We start from the raw sequence: 25578 nt of genomic DNA on the forward strand, positions 1-25578 counted from the left end.
GTATATAGGTTCAGAGTTTTTAATCTGGCCTCTGAGTTACCCAGATCTTAATCCAATCCTACGGGATGGGCCAGACATACATGTTTGATCCATGGTGGCCAAACCCTGCAGCAACCCACATCACCCAAAGGATCCACTGTGACACACACCACAGCACACCTTCAGACATCTTATGGAGTCGCGCCCCAAGTGGCCAGAGATGCCCTAGTGGCTCAAGGGGAACACTTGAACAATATTGGACTTGATGTTTTGAGAGAGAGAGAGAGAGAGAGAGAGAGAGACTGTATATACAGCACCCCCTCTACAGGCTAACCCAAAATGCCTGTGAGTAAAACAGCTATGAATTGCAGCTGTTCATTGATGCTTGCCTAGTCTGTGATCAGAGTAGTAAAATGGCATGCAGGTGTGGTGGAAGACCATATACGTTTCTCACAGCAGATGGACATTGGCTTGTCAGCAGTGGTTCCTAGAGAAAACAGGATAAATGCAAAGAGGTCAGCCTCTGTAAAATCTTTACCATGCTCTTCATGTCATCCAATGGAGACCTCAGCTATGTTTTCTTAACTGTCCAGCAATTTTGATGTACCCCTGACAGCACATTTCTTCCATGTAGACTGAAGGGTAATTGATGAAAATTGCTCATCGCTTCACCGTCTTTCCATTTAAAATCAAATGCTTAGATTCGGGTGCATTCTCCGTTCTACTATGTAGGGTAATTGTTCTCCAGATTGCCCACAGGGGCTCCACAAAAGCTTTAAGTATCCACATTCCTGTATAGGTTAATCTGAATTGAGTGTGGTTTTCAAAGAAAATCAAAACATCCTGATTTCCTGACAGGACTGGTTTGGCATACAAGCTTCCCCAATTTCAAGGCAGCTCATCTGCATTCTGATGAGTGTTACCAATAATTTCTTTCAGACAGACTCCATATAGCTCCTTTAAAGCTTTTTTCTGATGAGACAATGCTGAGCGAGCATGATCTACAGACCGTTAGTCAGTGATATATTTAACAGGTTTAAAACAGTCTGAAGAATTCTCTGGAGACTTTGTGGTTGTTCGTTTACTTGAGTATTTTTTGTTATAGAATAAATGAATAGGTTTAATCGGTAAAGTAATTACAAGAAAAAAGGTCTTTGTAATTAGAGACTAATGACAAGCTTTCTGCACTCTTGCCAAACAGCTGTTTTGGAAAGGTAGGACTCCAGCTCTTTCATTGTGTATATTCCAACATATGAAAGTAATTTAGCTGCACTTAAGTGTCTACAAACAATTAGGGCAAAATGTAAAGATGTCATTATGTACAACTTCTGAAAGCTTTTTTTTCTCCCTCTCTCTCTCTCTCTCTCTCTCTCCTTCCTTGTAGGCCACCAGAGCAATTATTAACAATCATCATCAGCAAGGTACACCTCATGAATTTTACATTGCCTTCTATTATTACCATAAGTAGACTATCAAAGATATTTATAGCTTTCGAAATTAATTTTTTCCCGACCTTTTCTTTGAGACCTTTGTCAGCAATTAAATATTTACTGAAATATTTTTTTTTTAAAGTCTGAATCTGTACATTTATAAATGCATATACATATGTGTGTGGGGGATACTTTGTGAGTTTAATGAAATCGTGCTCCTTTTTTTCCTTTGCATTGGCACTGTTTTCTGTTATCCCCTCTCTCACAATTCTCCCTCCTCCAGACTGAACACAACATAGTTGTCAACAAACAAAATAACACCATATGGATCATCCATATGATACAATAAAAAAGGCTTTTACATAACACTTGAATTTGTGTGTCTTTTAGGGGCTGTGTTAGCAGTTGGCTTGCTGGGTTTTATTCATTAGGCTTGGGGGTTTGACGGACATCTCTGATATGGCAGGATAATTAGCATCTTCCGGCGTGCTCTTCCCCTTGCTCTGTTCTTTAGCATGCTGATGTCCTGTGATGCCCAGAAACAAGCATGAATTCTATGTTATCATTTAGAAACTGGCAGCCAGTATTAACAGACTGTAATTATGTATTTCCAGGGACAAGATCAGTGGTAAGAACAAAGTATGCTGGAAAACACTGGGAAGACTATTGGGTTGTTTTGTACAAAATGTCCATCACACGCTAGGCATGCCTGATGCTATCTCCCCTCTCATTCTTTTCATTTTTTCCACTCTCCCTTAGTGTCTTGTTATTTTTGCTATCTTTCCAGGAAAATGATTGGCTTATTAATAACGCCAATATTTTGCTTTTTGTCAAAGTGTTTACAAGGCTGTATGCATTGTTCATGTTATCTCGTTCAAAAGTCTGGAAAGGCTGGACTTTTTTCACTCATAATCTTTGCAACAATTATCCAGCAGACTATTTCTTTGTGTGCGAGCCCAGTAGGGTGTACAAATGATTTCTATGCTGATATAACTGCATTAGAGCTCTTTTCTTCCTGCTGAACAGTTTGGTGGAATTCCTATGAAGCTGGTCATAGACAGGGAGTGAACTCCAACACAGCCACTACTGCCATTACATTCATTACTGCATTACACCTAGCCAACCTCAATACATTTGCACCCCTGTGTTGCAGTAATTTAAAGATAACACATACCAACCATCATCACAGGTGTTGATGTATTTGGATGTTGTAGCCTCTTGTGTCCATATGCAAATCTTTCCACAGGAAAATAGAAACTGGGTGATGTGAAAAAGACTATGTGTAAGAAATATCACAAAATTAAGGGTGGCACTGTGCTTTATCTATGAATCTACCCCTTTATTAATCTAGTGTTATTTTTATTATGCTTAAGGTTTTGTTAGGAAAGAGCACTTGTACATTTAAATTGGCAATCATACTGTAAGTATACCAAAAACTCTGTTTTAAAAAACAAGTTATACTGATATAGCCTGAAGCTGTGAATTTTGATTAGGATGAGGTCTAAATTATACCATGCGATTCTAATTATGTGCTGCCGTGTGAAGGTTAAGATGAACTTCAGCATGTATTGTAAGAATTTATGTAGATCAGTGACAGAGGATTCCAATTTTGAATCAACAGAATTCAATAAATCCTTCCATGTGTATTAATGCACTGAAAGTACAAAAACATGTCCCTGCCAATGAATTAAATAAGATCAATAATATACATTTACATCACTGTTCTTGTATTACATTACATTATTGAACTATTGCTCTGATATGTAGCACATAATAAGGATCACATGGCCATAACCGCAGCACTGTAATTTGTTGATTATAAAATGATGATACTGCTGATTGATATTTAGTAGAGCTAAAATAAACTGGATTTCTCATTCTTCTAAATTCCTTATTTAAAAAAAAAATACTTCACTTAGTCGTACTCCATTGCTGTTGAAGTGGTGACAACAAAATGACACTGTAATTGCTGGAGATTTCAAGTGTTTGCTGATTTCACAGGAAATGGTATTATTGCCTAGGCCAAACTGGAATCAGCTCCTTGTATTTAATTAATCCACGCAAACACTGACAGAGATTGTGAAAGTTCCACAGAAGCTGTGCATGTACATTCTACTGTTTATAAGCTTAAGTGAGTGAAATACATCTAGTGTCATATCTAAAATAAGTCATATAAAATATCACAACAATATTGTACATTGAAGTTTAAAGAATATTTTTGATTTTTATAATAAGTAACTGAGGTATAATTCATGAATAAGCCAAAACAGCTGTCTTAATTGCCTTACAAAATGTTTCTGAACTCTGGGCAAAGAGTTTTTAGGTTGCACGGGTTCCATATTTCATATAAGCCTTTGAATGTCTATGTTTTAGAATACACACTTTTGTCAAGGATTTTTTAAAATAAAACAAAGCAGTTTATGTCCATTTTAAAAGTTCTAAGATAAATAAAGGAAAAGAAAACGGTTCCATTTTCTCCACTGTATGTGGGTCCAATGCACTTAGATTTATTGTTGTAATAATTCTCATTTTGGGAAAATAAAAACGATGTTAATGTGTTTAATTTAGTTTTAAAGCAATTACATTTTCCTGAATCATTTCCTATTGATCAGCAGTAACCAACAGCACTTTTTAGCTGAGTGTGTCATGCCTTTCCATAATGTTTACTGATTAAGACAGAGTACCACTTCTATTCTGTATTTTCGTTCTTCTCTTTTACTGTTTTTAGAGCAATTAGTTGAGAAAAAGTCACTTTGACTCTTTGAAAATAATTTAGATAATGCCTTTTTTGTACTATGCCAATAGCTTTAGATACAATGCACTTTTGGTCAAATGTCCAACAGCAGAAAATGATCAAAACACTTTCCTGCCAAATGCACAGAAGGAAAGATAAAGCAACTTTGGGCCATTTAACTTAAAAGCTAATGCTCCAGAAAGTACATAAAACATACTATCCGACTCCAACTGGTGTCATGCATCTGACCTTTACAACTGAAACATTTTCCTCCTCCTATTGAGTGTGCAAATATCGGTACACATTTAATGCATTACACCTTTTTAAAGCATGCTCATTTTTTTCCTTTTACATTGGCAGCATGGCACTGTTTTTTTAACTATTATTATTATTCACTGTCTACTAATTCTTTCTCTTACAGACTAAACACAACATAATTTTTTGCTAGAATTGCCACCATTGCCCTACAAAAAATTGGGCAAAACCGACTGACAGACAAAAAGACTGATCATTCCTTAGAGCCCTTTTTTGGAGAGTTTAGTTTTTTTGTGTATGCAGTTCTGGATAGCTTGTGTGATAGTTATGCAATATAAATTTAAAATATACCTGTACATAAAACTGGCTACATAAAAAAACCCTGTACCATACTGTATAAAGAAACAAGACATTATGCCTCCTGGGAATGCTATAAATTTATAAACCCTGGATACATAGTACTGTTAATGTAGGACAACTATAGTTGTCACCAAACAAAACAACACTGTATGGAAAAAAAGGCTTTTAAAATAACACTGTGCCAAACTTACTCACTGGCTGATAATTGTCTGCTTTTTAACAGAAAACAAGTGATGTTTCACAATCTCTGGCCTCCACAGGGATCTCTAAAAATCAACCAATTAGTTGACCAAAGGATATATTCACACATAAGTAATTTTCAAAAGAGTTATTTCAAAAAGTCTTATAGTAAGCAATGCAGCACAGTAACCACTGCTTTTATCAATGCTTTATTTCCTAGTTCTCTAATTAAACTTTCTTTGAGACTGAGTGGTTTATTTCAATCGGAATAAATAAAGAAACTTTTGCACTCATATTGGACAGGGATAAGAAATCACCTGGCAGAAAAGCCCACTCATTTGACATTTGGCAGATGCCCTTATACATCTGATCAGTTGAGATTTAAGGGCCTTGCTCAGGGGCCCAACAAGGACAACTTGGTGGTCGTGGGATTTAAACCTGGGATCTTCCAAACCACTGACCTGATTTTTATGTATATAAAAAATGGTACAATTGAAAAAAGGGGCTTATGAGGCTAGCATTATCTTTTACTAATTCTTTTTCTTTTTTTCTTTCTTCTACCCCAGTTAACAAAATCTGAATTTTACCATATAGGGCAGTACTAGAGTATCAGATATTATAATGTTTGAATTCCCAGTGAACAATTTACAATCCCTGGTTAAATCAGCATACAGTATTGTTACCCTATATTAGTACACATGAATCATTGTAAATCCAGTGTACCATAAATCCAACTGATGTACTCTACTTTCACAATAAATCCAATTATTCAAATTCAAATTCAAATTTTATTTGTCACATACACGGTCATACACAGTACGATATGCAGTGAAATGCTTAGACAACTGCTCATGACCTAAAAATAAAAGACTATGAATAGGAATAGGAAATAAATATGAAAATTAAAATAAAGGGTAAATTTAAATGGGAAAGAATAAAATAAAATATAAAAATTTAAGTTAAAAATAAAATAACTGTACAACAAAAATACACGATATAGAAAATATATAAAGAATATATGAAGAAATATATGAAGAAATATAGAACAATAAGAGCAGCTGTACGAGTAGGTACATATTTATGTAATTTTTGTGTGGAATGGAGTTAGAATAAAGGGTAATAAAAGAATGGTAATGTCCAGAGCTGTGCAATCCACATATTTAAAGTGACTTATGCAGTGCAAATATGCTTAAAGTGATTTATTTAAGGTGACTTGTGATGGAGTGATTTGATGACCACGAAGTGTAGTTGTGCAGTTGTTCATCCCTAAATATACTTCCATAACAAAACAACCAGTTTTGATATAAATATACATTCCAAAAACGTTGGTTGTGTATTTACAGAAAATTACCTATAATAGTTAATTTTTTTATGTGCTGTTTGTTTGGTTTAGTGTCAGGTTGCTAGGTTATTTGTATCATCTGAACTTTTTATGCAATGATGCAATTACCTGCTTTAGCTCCATCCTGCCAAATACTGTAAGATCCCAAGGTGAAAATTCGATGTGATCACAATTTAATGCAGAAATCATTCAAGCATCGGGTAATATTTTAGTCATCAGGACTCACGTTACATGTATTTCATTTTCATCAGTGAGTCTTTCTACAACATTGCTAATACTGATGATGAGGTCATTGTTACTACATGTAAGCACATTACAGGGAAGCAGCTCCCCATTAAACACTTGTCTTGTATTGCAACAATTATTAGTTTTCACTTTGTGATAAAGATTTTGTCAGTTATTTGTGTGTCAATAACGTGCAATCAATAAGCTCTTTAGTCATTTTGACAATTTACCTCTCCAGTGTCAGATCTAAGATATGTTAAATAATCATTTTGCTGGTTAAAAGAAAATATGGTGGCAAACTACTATTTATATTATGTGGAGAACAATAAGTGTTTAGTCTGCAAATAACATTATCATATGATCTCAGCTATTTTTTGTCAAAACTAAATGCAATTATTTATTTATTTATCTATTTATTTATTTATCTTGAGTGATAATTATTAGATAACAAATGATAAATGACATGATGCAATTAAGTTTTTAAAGATGTTAAACATGCAAAAGGATACTTCCTTCTAAGAGTTTTATCAATGAGCCTTTGTATTAACACTGGATGTGATGGCAAATACTGTTACCAGTGATGACTACTTGACTTAACAAGCGCAACTCAATTTCCCACCAGACAATTCCCAGAAACCCATTCTGAGTAATCTGGTCCAGGCTGCGCTATTCAAATTACAATTGAATTCATCTTTCATAGCTTCATCTAATATAGGCGTTTCTCTAGTCAAATCATCCTCTCTTAATGGGTTCATCAATATAATATATCAAGCCCTTAGGGGATGGAGCGTAAAATAAGCTAACAGGAGAGATCTGTTTTCATAAACTTGTAGCAGATTATGTACCTATGACATTTATTAGCTTTACAAGGAGCCTGTAAAAGCCAGGAAGTCTGTTATCACACACACATACATAAACACACACACACACACACACACACACACACACACACACACACACACACTAAAGCTCATTTTCTATATCTGCACATGGTAAGGTTGAGTAAAATGCTCAGAGCTAAAATTTATTATGCATTGGGAAGACTCTTCATGTCATCCCCATGGGTCTAGAGACATCGATATTATCCAACTACACAACTCGTTCACAATGTAATAGACTTCCCTGTTCGGCCATTAAAGGTTTTGCTATTGTTTGTTTCATTATAATTTACTATTAAAAAGATCATATGATATACAGTAGGACAAACAGAACAGATTTTATAAAGTAATACAGTGTAAAGTTATTTTTTTACATTTCTACTGAAGTAATCACATTTATGCTGTAAATGTTCAAGCAGGTAACATAGCTGAATGCTATAATAATTATTAAACACGCATATTGTAAAATGGTGCATAACATAGTAATATTTATTCTATATTACAGAGCTGGCCACAGTTAGGCCTTGAAATATTTACAATTGCAAGAAGTCCATGAACTAAGTGAGCTGAGGCAAAGCCAGCAGGATATTTTTGCAGATATTGATTAACGGTCAGCAATTGTAAAACATTTGGGAAATCGAGAAATGGGCTGTAATCAGAAAAAGTAACATTCCCTCTGGCTATTTATAGACTTACGTGCCCTTTCCCGTCAGAAAGGTAGCTGCAGGAGTGTCTGTGTGAGCTGTATGAAAAACGCAATTCCAGGTTCCACTGGATTCACCACAGCTCTGCTTCTATCATTCTCTCCCTAGCTAAAGGTCAGGCTTTCACTTGACTTACAGTATACTCATTCACATATGCTAGGGGCCACTTCATCCCAGTATTTGTTACCTATATTATTACAAAATTTGCTATTACACGAAAACACACAAGGAACACTAATGATGTAAATTAATCTTATCACTAATAATATTATCTATAATGAATGTCAAAATATTTAAAATGCTAATGGTGCTTGTTTAAGGACTTACTGTGTGCACATTTTTTTGAATGTGTACAGACAAATCAGTTTTGTAAAAAGGGCCAACTTAAAACAAAATAAACAGCTAGAACAGTTGATCTCATTAGAGATTGTGTGAAAGCGGTCCTTCAAATGAAATCATTTTTCTCAGAGCTGCCCCTAGCCAACTTTGATTAATTGTTTGTGTATTAGTTTGGTTTATTGCATTATTCTCTTATGACCCTTATCAATAATGCATTGAAGTTATTGGCCCGTGTGTTTTCTATAAAAAGTTAACGGTGATATAAATGGTTATTAAAAATTTTTACTTTTGCTTTTTCTAAATCACATTTTATATTATTTCATTTTGGGCTACATTATTTTTTAAGCAGACGATCAGTACTTTGCTATGCCTAGAGATCTAGAGAAGAAAGTCAGTTCTGGCAGGATTTTAAGGATAGTTTTTCAAAATCTGCATGTTTTTGTGAAAATATTAATTACAGAATGTATGCTCTGTTATATAGACAATTCCCTAAAACTATTACTACAAACTTACAGTTAATGATTTTGACTTTCTAAATGAGTTCTATTTAGAACCATTTTTTAAACCATTCTTTCAGTCTTTGGTATAGAGCTTTAAAAAGATTCCCTCTGAAGGACAAACCAATGAGCAATTGAGAATGCTACAGTAGATGAAGCTTTATTTCTAAAAGTGTATGTGCAATATCTTTAATTTCACTGAACAGTGAAATGCAACTTTTGATAAGAAAAGGTTTGAACAAACACAAATAGTTCTTCAAATGATTATAGTAAAATCCATTCTGACATGTTAAATGTTAATGTTATTATTAAATACCGAATACTCATATTATAAATTAAACCTATGTGAATTTGCCTAAAATTGCTTTTCACTATAATGTACAGTATGTGGTAACTTGTAATCACCTCTTTCATTAACACAATAGACCAAAGATCCTGTGCTACTGCTCTGTGGTAAACCCCTTAGATTTTCCATAATGTTGTCATTGTGCATATGAACAATTAAATGTATTTTGTGCATGCGACATGTGGCAAATTTCATGTATGCATGCAGCAGCTGCAGCTTTAACTGTTCTTAGTTTTGCTTTTTTATTTACTTTTTGCTTATATTGGAATTAACCAGGATTGATCAATCTTTTAACATACACAAATGAAAAAAGATTTAATTTACACTAAAATATATTTGAGCTTCAGACAGCCATTTTCCCTAAAATGTGTAGGAGTGAAGCACTTGTGTTATCATGGCTTCCAGCATTGTAACCCCATGTAAACTGCAGCACCAGGCTGTTTCCTTTTTTTCACTGTCACATTTTTTTTTTATGTATATGTGTGGCTCTTTCTACTAAAAGTGTAGTGACAGGATATCAGAGGCATTAGAATGCATTATTACACACTCACTGGCCACTTTATTAGAAAAAACACACTCATACCTGGTAGAAGTCTTCTTTGCTATAAAAACATTTGTGTGTGTGTGTGTGTGTGTGTGTGTGTGTGTGTGTGTGTGTGTGTGTGTGTGTGTGTGTATGTGTGTTTGTGTGTGTGTGTGTGTGTGTGTGTGTGTGTGTGTGTGTGTGTGTGTGTAGATTCCCTCCAACGACTGATGTTCATAAAATATCACAAAAAAAACAGCGGTTTCTAAAATATTAATTGCAACCTCATAATAGTGCATTCTTATAAAAAAGTTTACTCTGGTACAATAGAAAAGCTTTAACCCTTTTATAGATCTTGAATTCAATTCATAAACAGCTGTGTGTATGGCCAGGAGTCCAGAAGAGCAAAACTGTCTAGGCTGTCTAGGTGCGGGAGAATTATTCTGTCTCCTCTTCCAGTCACATTGACAGCAACCAATCACGGGCATCTGTAAGCTCATGCATGCAGAAAAGAGCAGATACCACTTCAGAGAGTGTTACTGTTTTTTTTGTTTTTTTTTTAATTAAAATAGTATTGAGTCTTTATAGAGGCTTATTTACATTACTCAAATTATTCCTTGAAGGGAGCATCAAAATCTTATCCACAATAATATTTGACAAATTTTGGACCTTTCCCAAGATTTAAAAAAAATCCCTGCAAGAAAAATTGGATTCTGTCCCACTGTTCCTAAAATTTTCAGTCTCTGTGAGTGATCTATGTTACTGTAAAAATGGGAAGCTAAATGACCCACTTATTTATTCATCAGATAAATTAATGGGAATTGTTTTTTATTGAAATGCTTCAAATACTTACACATTATCTGTAGTGTGTTTCCCAAAATCTTTGTAACAGTAGGCACTTTATCTCATTCATTAGGAAATTCTTTGATTTAATAGTTTGGAACAGTAAGCTTATTCACTACAATACTGCACTTGAATTAAGCATGAATTAATCAAATTAATCTAATACCATCAACAAAGTTCCAACACTTTCATGTAGCTCCTCCAGATGATTATATTTTACGTGGAAATGTACCCCGGCGTGGATAAATCAACCACTTGCCTTCTTCCAATTCATATTGCATTTTTTCAGACTCAGGCTGAGCAAAGTCAGCAAAAAAATACTAGCCTATAAAAACTAAAATAACAACCTGTTTGCTAATTCTCTGACAACAAAGGCTTTTAGCAAACCCCCACCATGCACTATACTTATGCTCAATGTATGTCCTTTTTTAGGTGAAGTAGGAATCTGACCCTAGATAATACCCTCACTGTGCTACCTAGCAGTAATATTTGCCATAATGTTTTCTCAACAGAGGGGACGGTTTTTATTCACCTTCTATCCAGATTATTAAGGACCAAATCCAGTCCAATTTACAGACTACATTTTGACTACATACTGAAAATCCTTCCAGACTATAAAAATATAATATAGACAGATTGGCCTTGAGGAGTTAAACAAAAGCAGGTTGCTTTCAAAGCGCTCAACTCCTAAATCTGATCCTTCAGGCTAACAAGATTCATGTGGTAAACACAAATAATCAGAGAGTATCTTTGTAGAACTATTCCCTGACTGTGAAACACAACTGCTTGAAAATAGTTTCAATAGCTAACCACAGAGAAAACCGTTTTGGTTGACATCCAAAGTGAAACTCTTCTTTATACAAAATCTGAGTCTTATGAGTTTTACGCAGCTCAGAGCTAACTGCCTCTGTTGGGAAAAGGGAAAGTTGCTTAGGAACACTGTTGACAGTTTGTTGAACTTTTTTTTTTTCAGTCTGGAATGATGAAAATTTTACATACTGTTACATGAACTGTACATTAACTCATCTCAGCTCCACAAAATATTATTTATAAACTTATACATTCAACTCGTTTTTTTGTTGAAACTTTCTGATTTTTACAATGTTCAGTTAATCTACCAAAGGGACAGAATCAACTGATGTATGATATAGTAGTACTTGATGAACTTGAGAAGATTCAAGGCATACAGTATGTAGCAGTATACATTTTTGAATGGTACATTTTTTTTTTTTTTTACAAACAATTCATTAGTCTGCATTTTAGGTTGCTAGAAGATAGTTAGGTTCTACTAGAAGATAGTTTAGTACAGCACTGATCTTCACAAATAATAATAATAATAATAATAATAATAATAATAATAATAATAATAATAATAATAATAATAAAACACTCACCTGTCACTTCATTACGTACACCTTAATAGTGTTGGGTTGTACCCTTTTGCTTCCAGAACTGCCTTACTTCTTCATGGCATAGATTCAACAGGATGCTAGAAACATTCTTTACAGATTTTCGTCCATATGGACATGATAGCAACACACAGATGCTGCAGATTTGTCAGCTGCATATCCATGATTAGAATCTCCAGTTCCACCACATCCCAAAGGTGCTTTTTTGAAATGAGATCTGGTGACTGAGGAGGCCATTTGAGTGCAGTGAACTAATTGCCATATTCAAAAAGCTATTCTGAGATGGTTTTAGCTTTGTGGCATGGCTCTTTATCCTGTGGACATGAAGAAAAGGACACGGTCAGCAAAAATACACAGGTAGACTGTGGCATTTGTCTATTGCTTAGTTGGTACTAAAGGACCCCAAAGTATGCCAAGAAAATATTCTCCACCCAATTACACCAACACCACCAGCCTGAGCTATCTAAAGATCCATGATCCATGCTTTAATGTTGTTTATGCCAAATTTTGACCTTACCATCAGAATGTTGCAGCAGTAATCAAGACTCATCAGACCTGGCAAACTTTTTCTTTTATTATACAATTTTGGCAAGCCTATCCAAGTTGGAGCCTCAGTGTCCTATTCTAAGTTGATATGAGCAACGAGTGTGGCCTTCTGCTGCTATCACCCATCTACTTCAAAGGTTGATATGTTGTGCATTCACCGGTGCCCCTTGGCATGCCTCGGTTGTAACAAGATCTTATTTGAGTTACTGTTGTGTATTTTTCAGACTATTCTCTCTGTGTAAGTGAAAATCCAAGGGGCCTAAATGCATAGAATTACTTCCATGTAATGAACAGTAAAACAGCAGTTAACAAGCAGTTGAACAGGTGTATAGTATATAACAGGTGTGTGTGTGTGTGTGTGTGTGTGTGTGTGTGTGTGTGTGTGTGTGTGTGTGTGTGTGTGTTTATATATTTATACATCATTCAGTTACTTTTATGTGGCTTTAAAAAAATGTTAAACTTTTATTTTGCATTAACTATTGTTATTCTGTTATTCTCTTTTTTATATATTAAATGTAGATAGACTATAAGGAAGAATGTTTTCAATAAAGATGTTCAATGCATAAACATCCTGGCTAGACTGAGTAAATTCATGGATAAAAAGCTTTAGGAAATCTGACAGAAGAGCTCCTGTTCAGAGTTATTGTAATTACACATGCTCCCCCCTTAGTGTTCCAGAGAATCATCTGAAATTAGATGCAGACTTTGCAAGACAAGTTACGTTACTATATAAGACTCAGCGCATACTGACCTTCTATAATAGCTATAGATTCAGTGAGCTCTCCTTCAGTACACAAATAACAGTAATAACAGTAACATTATTGTAAAACAGTTGTTGTAAAAAGAAACAAAAACTAGCTTTAAAAAATAGCTTTAATTTGTAAAATCTGTAATTAAAAATAAGAACATAATTGACAATTTACATTGTTTTTAAATTAAATATTTCTCCTTTTTTATTTGACTTCAATGACAAAAACTGCCATTGGGGTGAGGATGAAATGTGTCTACATTCGGATGTAATTCTTTTGAAATCATGCTATATTTTTCTGGTTGGTAAAGATTTAGTAATGAGCATGGATCTTCATGTTGATATTTAAGTGAAAGGGAGTAAAATGGAAGTGAAATGGAATTTTTCAGATAATAGATATGGCATGCAAAAATGATGTGACATTTAAAAAGTAAATGCACTATAAAAGTTTATTACATTGTTATTATATGTGTTACAAAACAAAGCATGCATGCTTGTCTTGAAATGTAACATATTTCATGTATAATCACATGTAACTCTTCTGTATGCGAAAGTGGCCGCACTATTGTTAGCACTGCGTCGGGTCGTGCTGTTTAAATTATTCAAACTACTAAAATGTACCATGTTTTCTACTGTGGGATATAATTCTCAGGTTTTCACCTGCCATCAAAATGTACTGCAGCTCTATCGAGATCTAATCTAATGATGTGCATTTTGGTGCGAGTCAAAAATCTGTCACATCAGTCTGTGGCCTATAGTGCCATGGTGGCTTAACACAAGATAAAATTGCTCACTAACAGTTCAAACACATGGGTATGCATGGATAAATTTCTTTACAGGACTAATTCTGAGAAATGTCTAGCTGCACATTTCCAGAGCTAATAAGATTTAGATATGCAGGAACATGCAGCCTTGTTTACCACAAAGAGTATAACACATTTTAACCACAGCAAAATGCAAACTCAGCTAAAAACCGCAGTGTTGCTGTGTTTGTAATCAATTAAGTGATATAACTTTTAAAAAATTTCAGTCCACTTGGTGTACTTTTAAACGTATCCCATAGGTACAACTTGTTTCTTGTTGTGCATGTAGCTGAGTATTTATTAAATCTTTATGCATATAATGTCGGTGTACTGTATATAATAAAACCTTTTTGGTTCTTTTACTATTTTTTTTATTAAACAAAAACAATGTATTCCAGTCATTGTCCACATATGATAAATACAATTTATAAAGTAAAATATGTAAACAATTTTACTAGATTTTCATAAAGCATCCAGTTGCACTCTTTGTGACCAATAGCCAAGCCAAGTACTATTTTGTCCTTAAACATAACGTAAATGTGGCTCACTACTACTACCTTGATTGATGGCTTTAGCATGCTGCTAATTATTAGAGCCCAGAAAAAAAAGCCACTTTATTCTGCTCAGTCCAGCAGGCCTTGGTTAGAAGTTAGTGCCTAAATGTGAGGCCTCTATCAGTCTATCTTGATGTATGAATGCAGGCACACAAATTAAACATGATACAACCTCTTAGAGGGTCTTTGCTCAACAAGACGCCATTTGGACTAATTTCTCCTTGTGATTAAGACAATAAGAGCACTATGCAGCATGCGGTAATTACTCTGTGTACAGACATCTGGATTTGAGTTCCCAAGTGCAACTATCAAACAAAAGCCTGCTCATTTTAAATTGTATACAGAATTAGTGCAGTGACAGCTAGACTACTTTTGTCTTTGTCTTCGCTCTTTACTAAATCCATGCGATTCACTAGTAACAGCTGTAATATTAGTACAAAGATTTACTAATAACAAACACAAGTTACAAAGTGGAGAATGTCACCAAGATTCAAACCCTAAAATTATTGGATCATCCTGCAATTTAAAGATTGCAAATGTGATTTAAATCTAAATCCAACTATTTGGGAAATCTGATTGATCCTGTTGTAAACACTCTTATTATATTTATTATTGGTGCATTGCTCCAGGTGAGGAATAATAAAAATGCTTTCCAAATAACCACATTTAATCCCTTTAATGCTTTAACAGTGTGTGTGCATGTGGTTGTGTATAAAACTGATATATATCCTTTACAATAGCTTTAATTAGATTAAGGAGTTGCTTAACTGGAACATAAAAATGGTCCATAAGTTGTTGTTTTTTCTTGAAAGTACAGATTTCTTTCATGAAACTGTCTTTATTTTGTACATTTTTAGAGATGCATAACACTTTATAAACCTTATTACAAATATTTATAATTTTATTGATAGTTTACTTGTACAAGATGTACATTCATTTTTTTATGAAACAACAGAAAAGAAAATACAAACCCAATGGCAAAACAATGTTTGGGCATGCTTCTATGTGAAATGTCAGTTATGGGAAACAACAAATTTCATGGAGCATCAAGAAAATTTCGACACAAAGTTTGATCATGTTCTCCATCGTCCCTGAAATGTTTGTAAACTCAGACACGCTACATTATAGTCAAACAAATGTTTGGCAATCACATGTATGTTCTAAACTGTTGCAAATGTTAACCTTTAAAAAGTATATAAAAATAATTGCAAAGCCATGTAAAATGTACATGTGAAATTAGCCCATTCAACATTTATAAACTTTCAGATAAAATAATAAATAAGAGAACCTATGACCTCATTTAAAGAAACAGAAACATTCCTAAATACCCTAATGAAGTGAACAACAAAACTGTACCACAATGTATAATTTATTGTCAGAGGTAGACCTAACTAGGATCTACTAGCTCGAAGGCAGTTTATATTGAAACAAATAGAAATCTGTTACAAACAACAGGCTTGCAAACAAAGCTGTCTTTTTCCTCATAGCATTATATTAAGTTCAGTTGACAATAAAAGCTAATAACTGGCATTTGTGTCCATGTGATAAAAATATGATGCACTGTTCAAAAATGTAAAATAAAAAAAGGAAGAAGAAGAAGAAGAAGAAGAAGAAGAAGAAGAAGAAGAAGAAATACTATTTTCAATGCTTCTGTAGATTTAAATCCATTCATTGTGTTGTTGTTAATGTTATTGAAGGACAGTCTTTGGTGGGAAATTGTAGCCAAAAAAACTTACGATGCCAAAATACTTGCCTTAAATTTGTAGAAAATCTTTGTTGCCTGGTCTACCTCAGAGGAGTGTCTAGATTCAAATGTACATATGCAAAACAATGTCTGAATACCATCAAATGTGGGGAGTTATGGTGCAAATGACTTAGCAACTTATCATTTACACAGCCTGGAGAAATGTGTCTGTGAAAAACAGCTAGGAATACATCAATATCAGTGCCAAAAAATTGTTGTTTGTTTATTAGCAAACATCAACTGCTATTTTTTTTTTCATATTTACAGTATTGCACTTAACTGCACATAATTGCATTTCAGTTAAACTGATGTTTCCTTAATACCTTAAATTGCAGTGACCCTTTTATTATTTTGTCATTTCAATATATTTTGACAAAACCCCAATTTTGCCCTCATATAGAAGTAGTATTTCTTGCATTAAGGATTGTAAACTCCTTGATACAAGACCTGAAGTGCAAAAGCTAGTTTCACTTCTATTCCCAATACACGTAGCAAAAAAAAAAGAGAGAGCCAAAATGATAGAAAATGAAAGCTATGAAAGCTGAAGTCCTTCAAACCCATGCCCAGAGGAAATATACAGCACTTAAATTTTTATTTACTATGTATAGCGTTTCCTTCAAAAAACTGTAAGAATAAGCAAGAGAAATTCAATTTTCATGATTGTACTCTTGGTGTGAGTGCTGCTTTCGATCTCTGTCCATTGTGGATTTAAAAAATAAAACCTATATATAAACTAGGTGCGTGGTAATATGATGGAAGGTTGTCATAGCAGGGTGAATGTCAGTTACAATGGAGGCCCTCCCCATTAGAAATATCCTTCATTTTAACACATGCTCTTGGCAGCAGCACAAACACAGTGGGTGGAGACAAATATGGTCGTTGCTTTTTTTCTCTGTGTGTGGCTGACAATCCAAACTTTCGAGTATTGAGGCTCTCATTCTGAGATTACAGACCAAGCTCTAGCTTCCCTCTGTCACTCTGAGTCTGCCTTTTGCTTTGCTCATTTTTTAAGAGTCGCCACTCTTAATCGCTGGGTTTCAGACAGACATCCAGATATTTTTGTATGGTCCTGGGGCTGTGATCTGGGCCTGGAAAGGGCTGAGCCAGTGGCCTCCAAGCAGTCCTGCCTGTTGGGCGAAAAGTAAAAGGTGACTTCATTGGTATTTAATTACCTTTTTCTAAAAGTGGTGTGTTTTGGCAGCTGGTTTTTGTGACATTTTTTTTATGTTCCCTTTACCCCCAAGCCCTCCCATGCTCTCTCACTCTCACTTTCTTTTCTCAGTACATTTTCTCGCTCTCTCTCTTTAGTTTTTATTTTGTTTTTGTTTTAACTGTGAGTGTCATGGCCTTTTTCACAGGCACAGTCTTGTGTGAGAAACAATTATCAGTTCAGAGCAGCAGAGACGCCCATGGGGGTCAGAGTCCAAGCGCCTCCGCGTGTTTTCTTGCCTTGAGTCGCAGGTCAGCGATGCTGGAGTTCTTGCTGTTGCTCTTGGCAGCCGCTGCTACAGCAGCCGCTGCCGAGGCTGAGTCTGCCAGTGAGGCGATTGGTAGTCCGAACGGTGGAGGAGGGAACATCAGGTAGGGTGCATGTGCTGCCAGGTGGGGGTGTAGGTGAGGATGTGAGTGGGTCACCCCCTCCAGCTGGAGCTGCGCTTGGACCTGTGAACCAGGAGGAATACAAATGCAGCATTACTACGTTGCAGGTCTAAGCCTGAGGAGAGACTGGGATCTAGTTACAGGCTTGGGCACACCATGCTTCCCCGTGCATTTCTCTAAATGCTTTCACTAACTGTATGTTTTCACTGAAAATAGGCCAGGGCTAACTCTGACTTCTTTTCATCTGCGTTTACATTGTTGAAGTATGTAGTGTGCCCAGCCAGCTTACCAGTCAAAGAAATCTGATCATTTGAAAATATCTGTCCATTTGTAGGATTTATGAAACTTTGCAACCATGCAAAGTTTTGTAATTATGCATGCAACTGTATGAATAAACAATTTTGCTTACAAATACGGCTATACATATTCAGTCAGATGTAGGCAAAAGGAAAATAGGTACAAGCAGCCAGGATAAAATATATTTCATATTTCAACAATTTTTGTAAAATAATGAGGTGAAAATTATACACCACTCGGTTTTGCTGTATTCTTCCACCAATCTATCTAATTTTGTATGAGTATCATATAAGCTTAGTCTTCTGTTAAGACATCCAACTAAAACAAAGCACGTTTCTTGCTGTATATTTTTCATGCTGGGTTTGCTCATAGAAAAGATAATTTGGAAAAGATCATTTTGGTGTTTGTTTGTTTTTTTGTTTTGTTTTTTTACATCCCTGAGATATTTTGGTAAGATATGAATAAAATAAACAAAACAGCATTAAAATGCACCGCTATGCCTCATTCCCTAACACCAGCTCTGCCATAGACACTGAAACTGAAAGTGAAAAGCATGCACGTGCGCTTCCGTCACTCCGGTCAGTACGGCGCTGCAGCAGCGCTCGCGCCGTCTGGACAACAGGTGGCGGACATTTTGCTATAGAGTAGGTGGCGCCAGTTTTTGTCCTCATCTCTCCGTGCTGGTGTGTTATGGTGTCGGTATTCAGGTCTTACTCCTCCTGCCCTGCCAGTGCCGCTCACAGCCAATATCCGTCTGTGCTATATTTCTCCCCAGCGTAAGCTCTTTAATCTGGCCGCACCGTTAGCTTAATGAGCGCTGCTTTTATTTCTGCCTGACTGACGCACACACGCTTCCAAAACACACACTGGATCAAATGTCTCCCGGTCTCTCTAATCTCACTTTCCTCTCATCGAGGCTCAGAGTTGAAAAGGACGCTCGGGTCTGACATGGCCCCTGGTTTGCGACCCCCTCAGCATACAAGCCTTTTGACAACGCGATCCGCCATTACTCTAAAAAAGTCAACGTGCACATGGTGTTTAGCCCTTAAGCCAGCAGTGTGTCCACTGTTTTGTTTTTAACGCCAGACCTGCCAATTGACTGATGAGGTGGATCAGGGGTGTATTAGCAGCGAAATCGGAAACTTGCGCTGAACTTTAGAGATAGAGGACCATAAATGGGCATCGACCCCATCCAAAACCCCACATTACCCTCCCAAACAGCATGACAAAATAATCTTCTTCATATAGTAACGCATGCTCATCTGCTATTTTTACACTTTTATTTTTGGAAGGATTAGGATATGGTGCACAGGCTCCAAGAAGATCTGGAGGTCGACGATATATGGATCATGTGATCTCTCTCTTACAGGCTTGAAACCTTAACTTAGCCAAATGTTTGTCGTTTAATTGTATCAGTTTACAGCGCAACTTGTTTAGATAAAAACAGACAGAAGGTTTTGGTCGAGCTGATGTTCATACCTGTTGAAATGGCATTCTCAGGGCGCCCATGTTAACGTAGGGAGCGACTCTGCATGCGTCCAAGTGACTAGCGGAGCCCAAAATCACACCTGCGAGGATACAGCACACACAGAAAGCAAGTTAGACGCTGATGGTGCTATCATTTCTTGATGCATAAAGCAGTCATTTTTAACAGACACATTAAACAAATTATAATTTGTGCAATTGTAGGAAACAATAAAAATCATCTTTACCATCACTTTTGCCTGCACCAAAACCCTAAACTTATACACAAACCAACCTTCTTTAGTGCTTAGTCTCTTATTTTCTTATTATTATTCTCCCATTTACCTTTGTGCATCTGATTTTCTTGTTTTCTGCATTTTGCTCTTCTGTTTTGAAACCATACCTGAAACATAAATAACAGTAAATTAACCTGACTGGCTTGTACCCTATTCAAATTACATATAACACCAAAAATATTTAGTGCCGTATTTCTCCTCGTTTGGAATTTGACCACATGAAATAATCTATATATGCCGATTTATATAATAAAAACAATTACCGCTTTGTATAAGACCAAATGTGATAAGTATCCTTAAAGGTTATCTAGTGGAAGAGATACAAATGATTCGTGAAAATAGCTGCAATATAACGTCTGTTTTTGTTTTATTGTAATACATTTACTGCCATTCTTAAACTGTGTGAATCAGTGTACTATTATTATAATAATAATTATTATTATTATTATTATTATTATTATTATTATTATTATTATTAATAAATATAATATTAATAATAATAATAATAATAATAATAATGAGTACGGCCTGACCGAAATGAATGTGGCCTGTTCAATGCTCTTTTTAAAGGACCATCTCCTTATAAATACAGCCAATTGTTTTACTCATAGCCTGTTGGTGTTTTTATAGTCGCGTTGTCCAGGGCAAAATTAGTGATTACCGAGTTCTTAAACAACCAAGGTAAATAAATACTACAGTCAAGACAGAAACAGGAAGTGTGCGAATTTAGCTTACACAGTTTACCGAGCTTTTTAGAAACAGAAATTGCCACAAGTGGGGGTCAAGAATGTGTAAATGGTATTTTCGATAATGAGATGGACAAAATCAACGAAGTGGGCTAAACGCAGCTGTGTTTTCAGAGTGATGCAGCCTACACACACTGCTCAGTGCATTATAACTAATGATCTCATTTAATGACTATTACAATTTCAGACGTTCAAAAGGTTCAGGTCAGCTTCGCTCCTACTTTGTTCTGTTTTAACGTTATTATTATTATTATTATTATTATTATTATTATTATTTGTGTATTAGTATTCTTGATTTAGTAGCTTTCGTCTTACCTTTTTGTTTAATAATATGTGCCTTATGTAATATTGAAAACAAATCAATTTTTTATTCGAAATCAATTCTAATTATCCATCAGTATGCTAACCGACGTGAATAACACTGGTTCAGACAGTTATTTCTTCATTAAGGGCCACTCAATGATGCATTTCGCAAATACCCTAATCCGATTTCCTTTTGATTTTTATTAGAGACAGTGAATAATGACATTTAATTTAGCTCTGCACCAGGAACCGAAAGATATTAGTTGTAATTGAATTACTGCCTTCTCTTCACCAAGGTCTCATAACTTTCAATTAGATTCCTGACAGCTGCTCGGTGTGAGGTTTCTGTATAACACTTCAGTAACAGGTTAATATCGGCTATCTACCTCGTGTCTTACAATTTCAACACCAGCGTTTAAGCTGAAATCAATTTTGTTCCCATGCTGCAAGAGATATTGCGCGTCTGTTGTCTATATTCTGGTGCAACCAGTATCTGGTGCCAAAATATGTATGTGCATTCTTAAATGCACTGCCGTTTTTATGTAAATAGGCCACGGTACTGGTAGATTGGTTTATATGAGTGAGCATGCTTAATATGATTTGGCCTGTGGTTCTGAAAGGATACTCTCTTTTTTTTTTTTTTTAAGATTGGCCAAGCTGTGGCCTAGGCGGAGAAGCTACTGTTTGCCGGAGCAAAGCTGAGCCCCAGCACCAGACACTGCCCAATTGGATTATTTCTAATACATTTTTATGGGAACAGTATATCAAGCCAATGCTAGATATTACAAAGATAACGCTGGAGAAAATGAGGTGTGTGACATAAGAAGGTGTCCCCTGCAGCAGCAGCAGTTCAATCTCTTCATTAATTTTAATGATGTGGTTAGATCTTTCCGCAGCACATAAGCAAGTTTACCTCTGATCGCTGGTGCTGCTGGAACTAAAGGAGCTATTTCATTCAGTCTTGCAAGTCAAACTCCCCCAAAGTGACAAAATTGCTCTTTAATTTCATAAATACCTACATAGATAAACTAATTTTAAATGTTCTCATTCTGATGTACGATTACGATCTTCTATAATTATTAAACCAAATATTAGTTTTATTTCAACTAGTCTAGCCTATACTTTATTGGACTAACTTCTTCATATAGCATGTACATTCTGTAATTGCAAGAAATCTCTAGTGCAGTTATTTAAGGGTTTGTTCTAAATTCTTCTTCAGGTCGACATATTAACATGGATTACACTTTATATTACGTTTGTTACCGAATATGTTAGGATATTCTTGGACGACCAGAGAGAATAATAAAAATAGGAAGAAGAAAAATATTAATAGGCTGAATTTTCCGTAAGATCATACGATGTCTACTTATTCATATTTATAATGTATTTTTATAATGTCGATTTACAAGGTGTGCAATTATTATTATTATTATTATTATATTACTGTTGTTGTTGTTCTTGTTCTTGTTCTTATTGTTACTGCTTTTTATGTTTGTGACTGTTGTTTCATATGCATGTGTATAATAATCCTAGTAATAGTAATAATTAGTAGTAATAGTAGTAGTTACGGGTAGTATCAGTTGTACAGTAAACTGTGGGATTTGTCTTCTAGAGGAACATAGACAGATTGAACTTGAATCATTTGTGAGCAACGGTGGTGCATATAAATCAATAGACCCACTCAAGAGGTTTTTTTATCTTCTTCCATTGCTTCAGGGTCTAAGAATTACAAATGTATGTCACAGTTATAATATTGTCCTAAGTTAATGCATAATAGAGTATTTAATCGGTACAGACTGACGCTTTGTGTAAGGTTATTTTATAAAACCAGTCCTGAGAGGACATTTATTATGTTTTCAGCTGGGTTTAGTGTTAATCGGCATGCTAAAAATAACCTTGGCCAGCTAAATGTTTCCACCGTGCCTCTAGAATGTGTCTATGCCTAAATGTCCTTAAATAGTTTTATTATGTTTGGGTCTCTAACAGCACTGGGAAGAGCTCTTACCTGAACCCTGGCCTCGGAGAGTCCCAGTCTTTGGCTCAGCTCTTCTCGCATGAACGCGTCCGGGTAATGTGTCTCATCAAACAAGCGCTCCAGTTCATTCAGTTGCTCTAAGGTAAAATTTGTCCTGCTCCGTCTCTGTTTCAGTTTACCCTGGGCGTCCTCGTCCTCCGATTTCACCTCTTCTTTCTTTTCTTTGCATTCATAAATCCCTACGAAAAAAGCAAAACTCATGACTACAAGCTGCCTCTTACAGCTGCATGTGGGCTATGCTTAAACAGTTTACCCTGTCAGTGTGATAAATATACAGAGCAATTTCCATCAAGCAACAACAACACAGCGCTCTTAGCAAAACATGTACTGCCAAAGAAGGCTTATTTATTGCCTACAATCTTCTAAAGTATCGAAAACTTTGTCAGAAAAGGAAAGTGTTTTTAGGCACATTGGCCTCAAATTACAGACATAACAGTCACAAATAGATCTTTAATTACATTTATTAAAGATTTAAGAATATTTAAAATACTTTTAAATAAAACACGTGTTTTATATATAAATTGTGTATATAATTATTATAAATTATCACTAAGACTACTCTATAAACAGAACTTTAAACTACAAGAGCTTCATACATTGTACAAAACACAGCTGAAAATTTGATTTCTGATGGCGCACAACAATAATTATTCCGCCCAAAAATACTGTGCAAAATCAACACAAAAATACATGGACACCTGATTATAATACTGTTTTTGTTGTTGCTATTATTATTATCATTAATAATAATAATAATAATAATAATTATTATTATTATTATTATAACAACAACAATAATATTAATCATAATAAAGTGTGCATACTTAAAAAAAAATACACAATATTTTTTTATATTTGTGTTTTTTAAACATTATGTTTTCTTGTGATGTTTAAGGTCTTTTTGTTGTAGCACCGGCTTGTAAAATTATATTTAATTCCAAGCAGCGTAGTCTATATTATACATTAATTAGCTAAATAAGATGTTTTTGTTCGCTTGTTGTTGTTGTTTTTTTTGTTGTTTTGTTTTTTGTTTGTTTTTTTTTTTTGTTTTTATTACTATATTTTTTTAGAGATAGTTCTGGGAATAGTGACAGCACCAAGGCCTGTCATTTGCCTACTAAAATACTAGTTGAGATCGACAGGTAATAATCATGTGCGTTTTAAAGATAGGAATCAATTTGCTCGCATCCATGTCAGGAGAAGCACAACATGCTCTCTATAAACACATTTTTAGATTTAGATACAATTTCCATGGATTGTGAGGTTTCTTGCTTCAACTAAAAATTAAAACAAAGCAGACATAACCATTTCCTTCATGGCGGAAACGGGTTGAGAAAACCGTGCACGTCTCTTACCGTCGCTCGCCCTGCCTACGTTAAACTCCTTCAGCTTGTCCTTGTCCAGCTCCACGTGTTCCTTGAATATATGCACGGGACAGTGCGTGTTGCTATCGGTAATGTCCTGTAGGCTGCTCTCCGAGTTTCCTAGCTCCCTGGCCCGCGCCAAACCGCTCTCCAAAACTTCCCTGTACGTGATGCTCTCTTTGCTGCTCTCCTTGCTCTTCTGGTCGAAGGATTTCGACACGAACGCTGTGAGCTCTTCCATGGTTGGAGAAGAAGCGCTCCTGATAACACAAATCCACTTTAAACGACCTTAACGCGCTGCTCTCTCTCTCTCTCTTGCTTTGTATGTGTGTACGTCTGTGTATGTGTGTGTGAGCTTGAGAGTAAACGCGCGGATGTTGGAAAGGGGGGTGTACGAGGAGGAGGAGGTTTAGATCACTCCGGTTGGTGTGTCTGTGTTTTTGGAGATCACACTATTTATACGGCGCTCACCTCGGCCCAGCCCCCACCGCCGTGTCCTGAGCAATTACAGGCTCCTCTGGCTTCTGAATTCAACTTTCAGCAGCTTTGCTCCAAATCAATGCCGCCGTGGAGCCCCTTAATATGATTACACTTCATTAAACATGCCTACGGTGTTGAGGAGCCGGGGAGCCGTGTTTAATTAATTCCGCGGTAATTTCATTAAGGCTATTAGGTGATATGAATGGTGCCATAACATGAGCGGATTCGCCTGAACTCCTAGTGCATTGACGCATTATGGACAGGTTTTGAAAAATATTTGTTGTGTCTATTTATCTGAATAAAAGAATTTACATTAACCAATGTTCACGCATTGCAGACGCTGGATTTGTTTTTAGAAATCGGACAACAACGCAAAAATCGATTTATAGCTAAAAAGAATTAATTGTTCGAGCAACCAATCACAAATGCTAATAAATATTTTTCCACAACTTTATGAATCTAATGAAACTTGCACATTCTACATAAAGTTGCTTTGTTATTAAAATACTAATATATATTGCCGATAGCCTATAATAATAATAATAATAATAATAA

The 25578-nt window shown here is 35.5% G+C and overlaps 1 protein-coding gene across 1 annotated transcript; it reads right to left on the bottom strand.

The window, feature by feature from the left end:
- Positions 1–16637: 16637 nt before the first annotated feature.
- On the bottom strand, positions 16638–24952 carry shox (short stature homeobox). Its single transcript, XM_053496808.1, has 6 exons — positions 24535–24952; positions 23150–23358; positions 20145–20202; positions 19815–19903; positions 17889–18101; positions 16638–17566 (listed from the first exon to the last, which is right to left on the bottom strand). Exons 1-6 carry the CDS (start codon positions 24782–24784, stop codon positions 17477–17479), a joined length of 909 nt encoding a protein of 302 aa, XP_053352783.1. The 5' UTR covers positions 24785–24952; the 3' UTR covers positions 16638–17476.
- Positions 24953–25578: the final 626 nt, after the last annotated feature.

Source organism: Clarias gariepinus, chromosome 5 (assembly GCF_024256425.1).
Source record: "Clarias gariepinus isolate MV-2021 ecotype Netherlands chromosome 5, CGAR_prim_01v2, whole genome shotgun sequence".
Classification (NCBI taxonomy): domain Eukaryota; kingdom Metazoa; phylum Chordata; class Actinopteri; order Siluriformes; family Clariidae; genus Clarias; species Clarias gariepinus.

Excerpts from the sequence above, each read along its gene's own strand:
- shox (XM_053496808.1), bottom strand. The coding sequence starts at position 24,784 with ATGGAAGAGCTCACAGCGTTCGTGTCGAAATCCTTCGACCAGAAGAGC. Across the intron at positions 23,359-24,534 it reads CGTAGGCAGGGCGAGCGACG|GGATTTATGAATGCAAAGAA; the intron begins GTAAGAGACGTG and ends CTTTTTTCGTAG. Across the intron at positions 20,203-23,149 it reads TCTCCGAGGCCAGGGTTCAG|GTATGGTTTCAAAACAGAAG; the intron begins GTAAGAGCTCTT and ends TTTATGTTTCAG.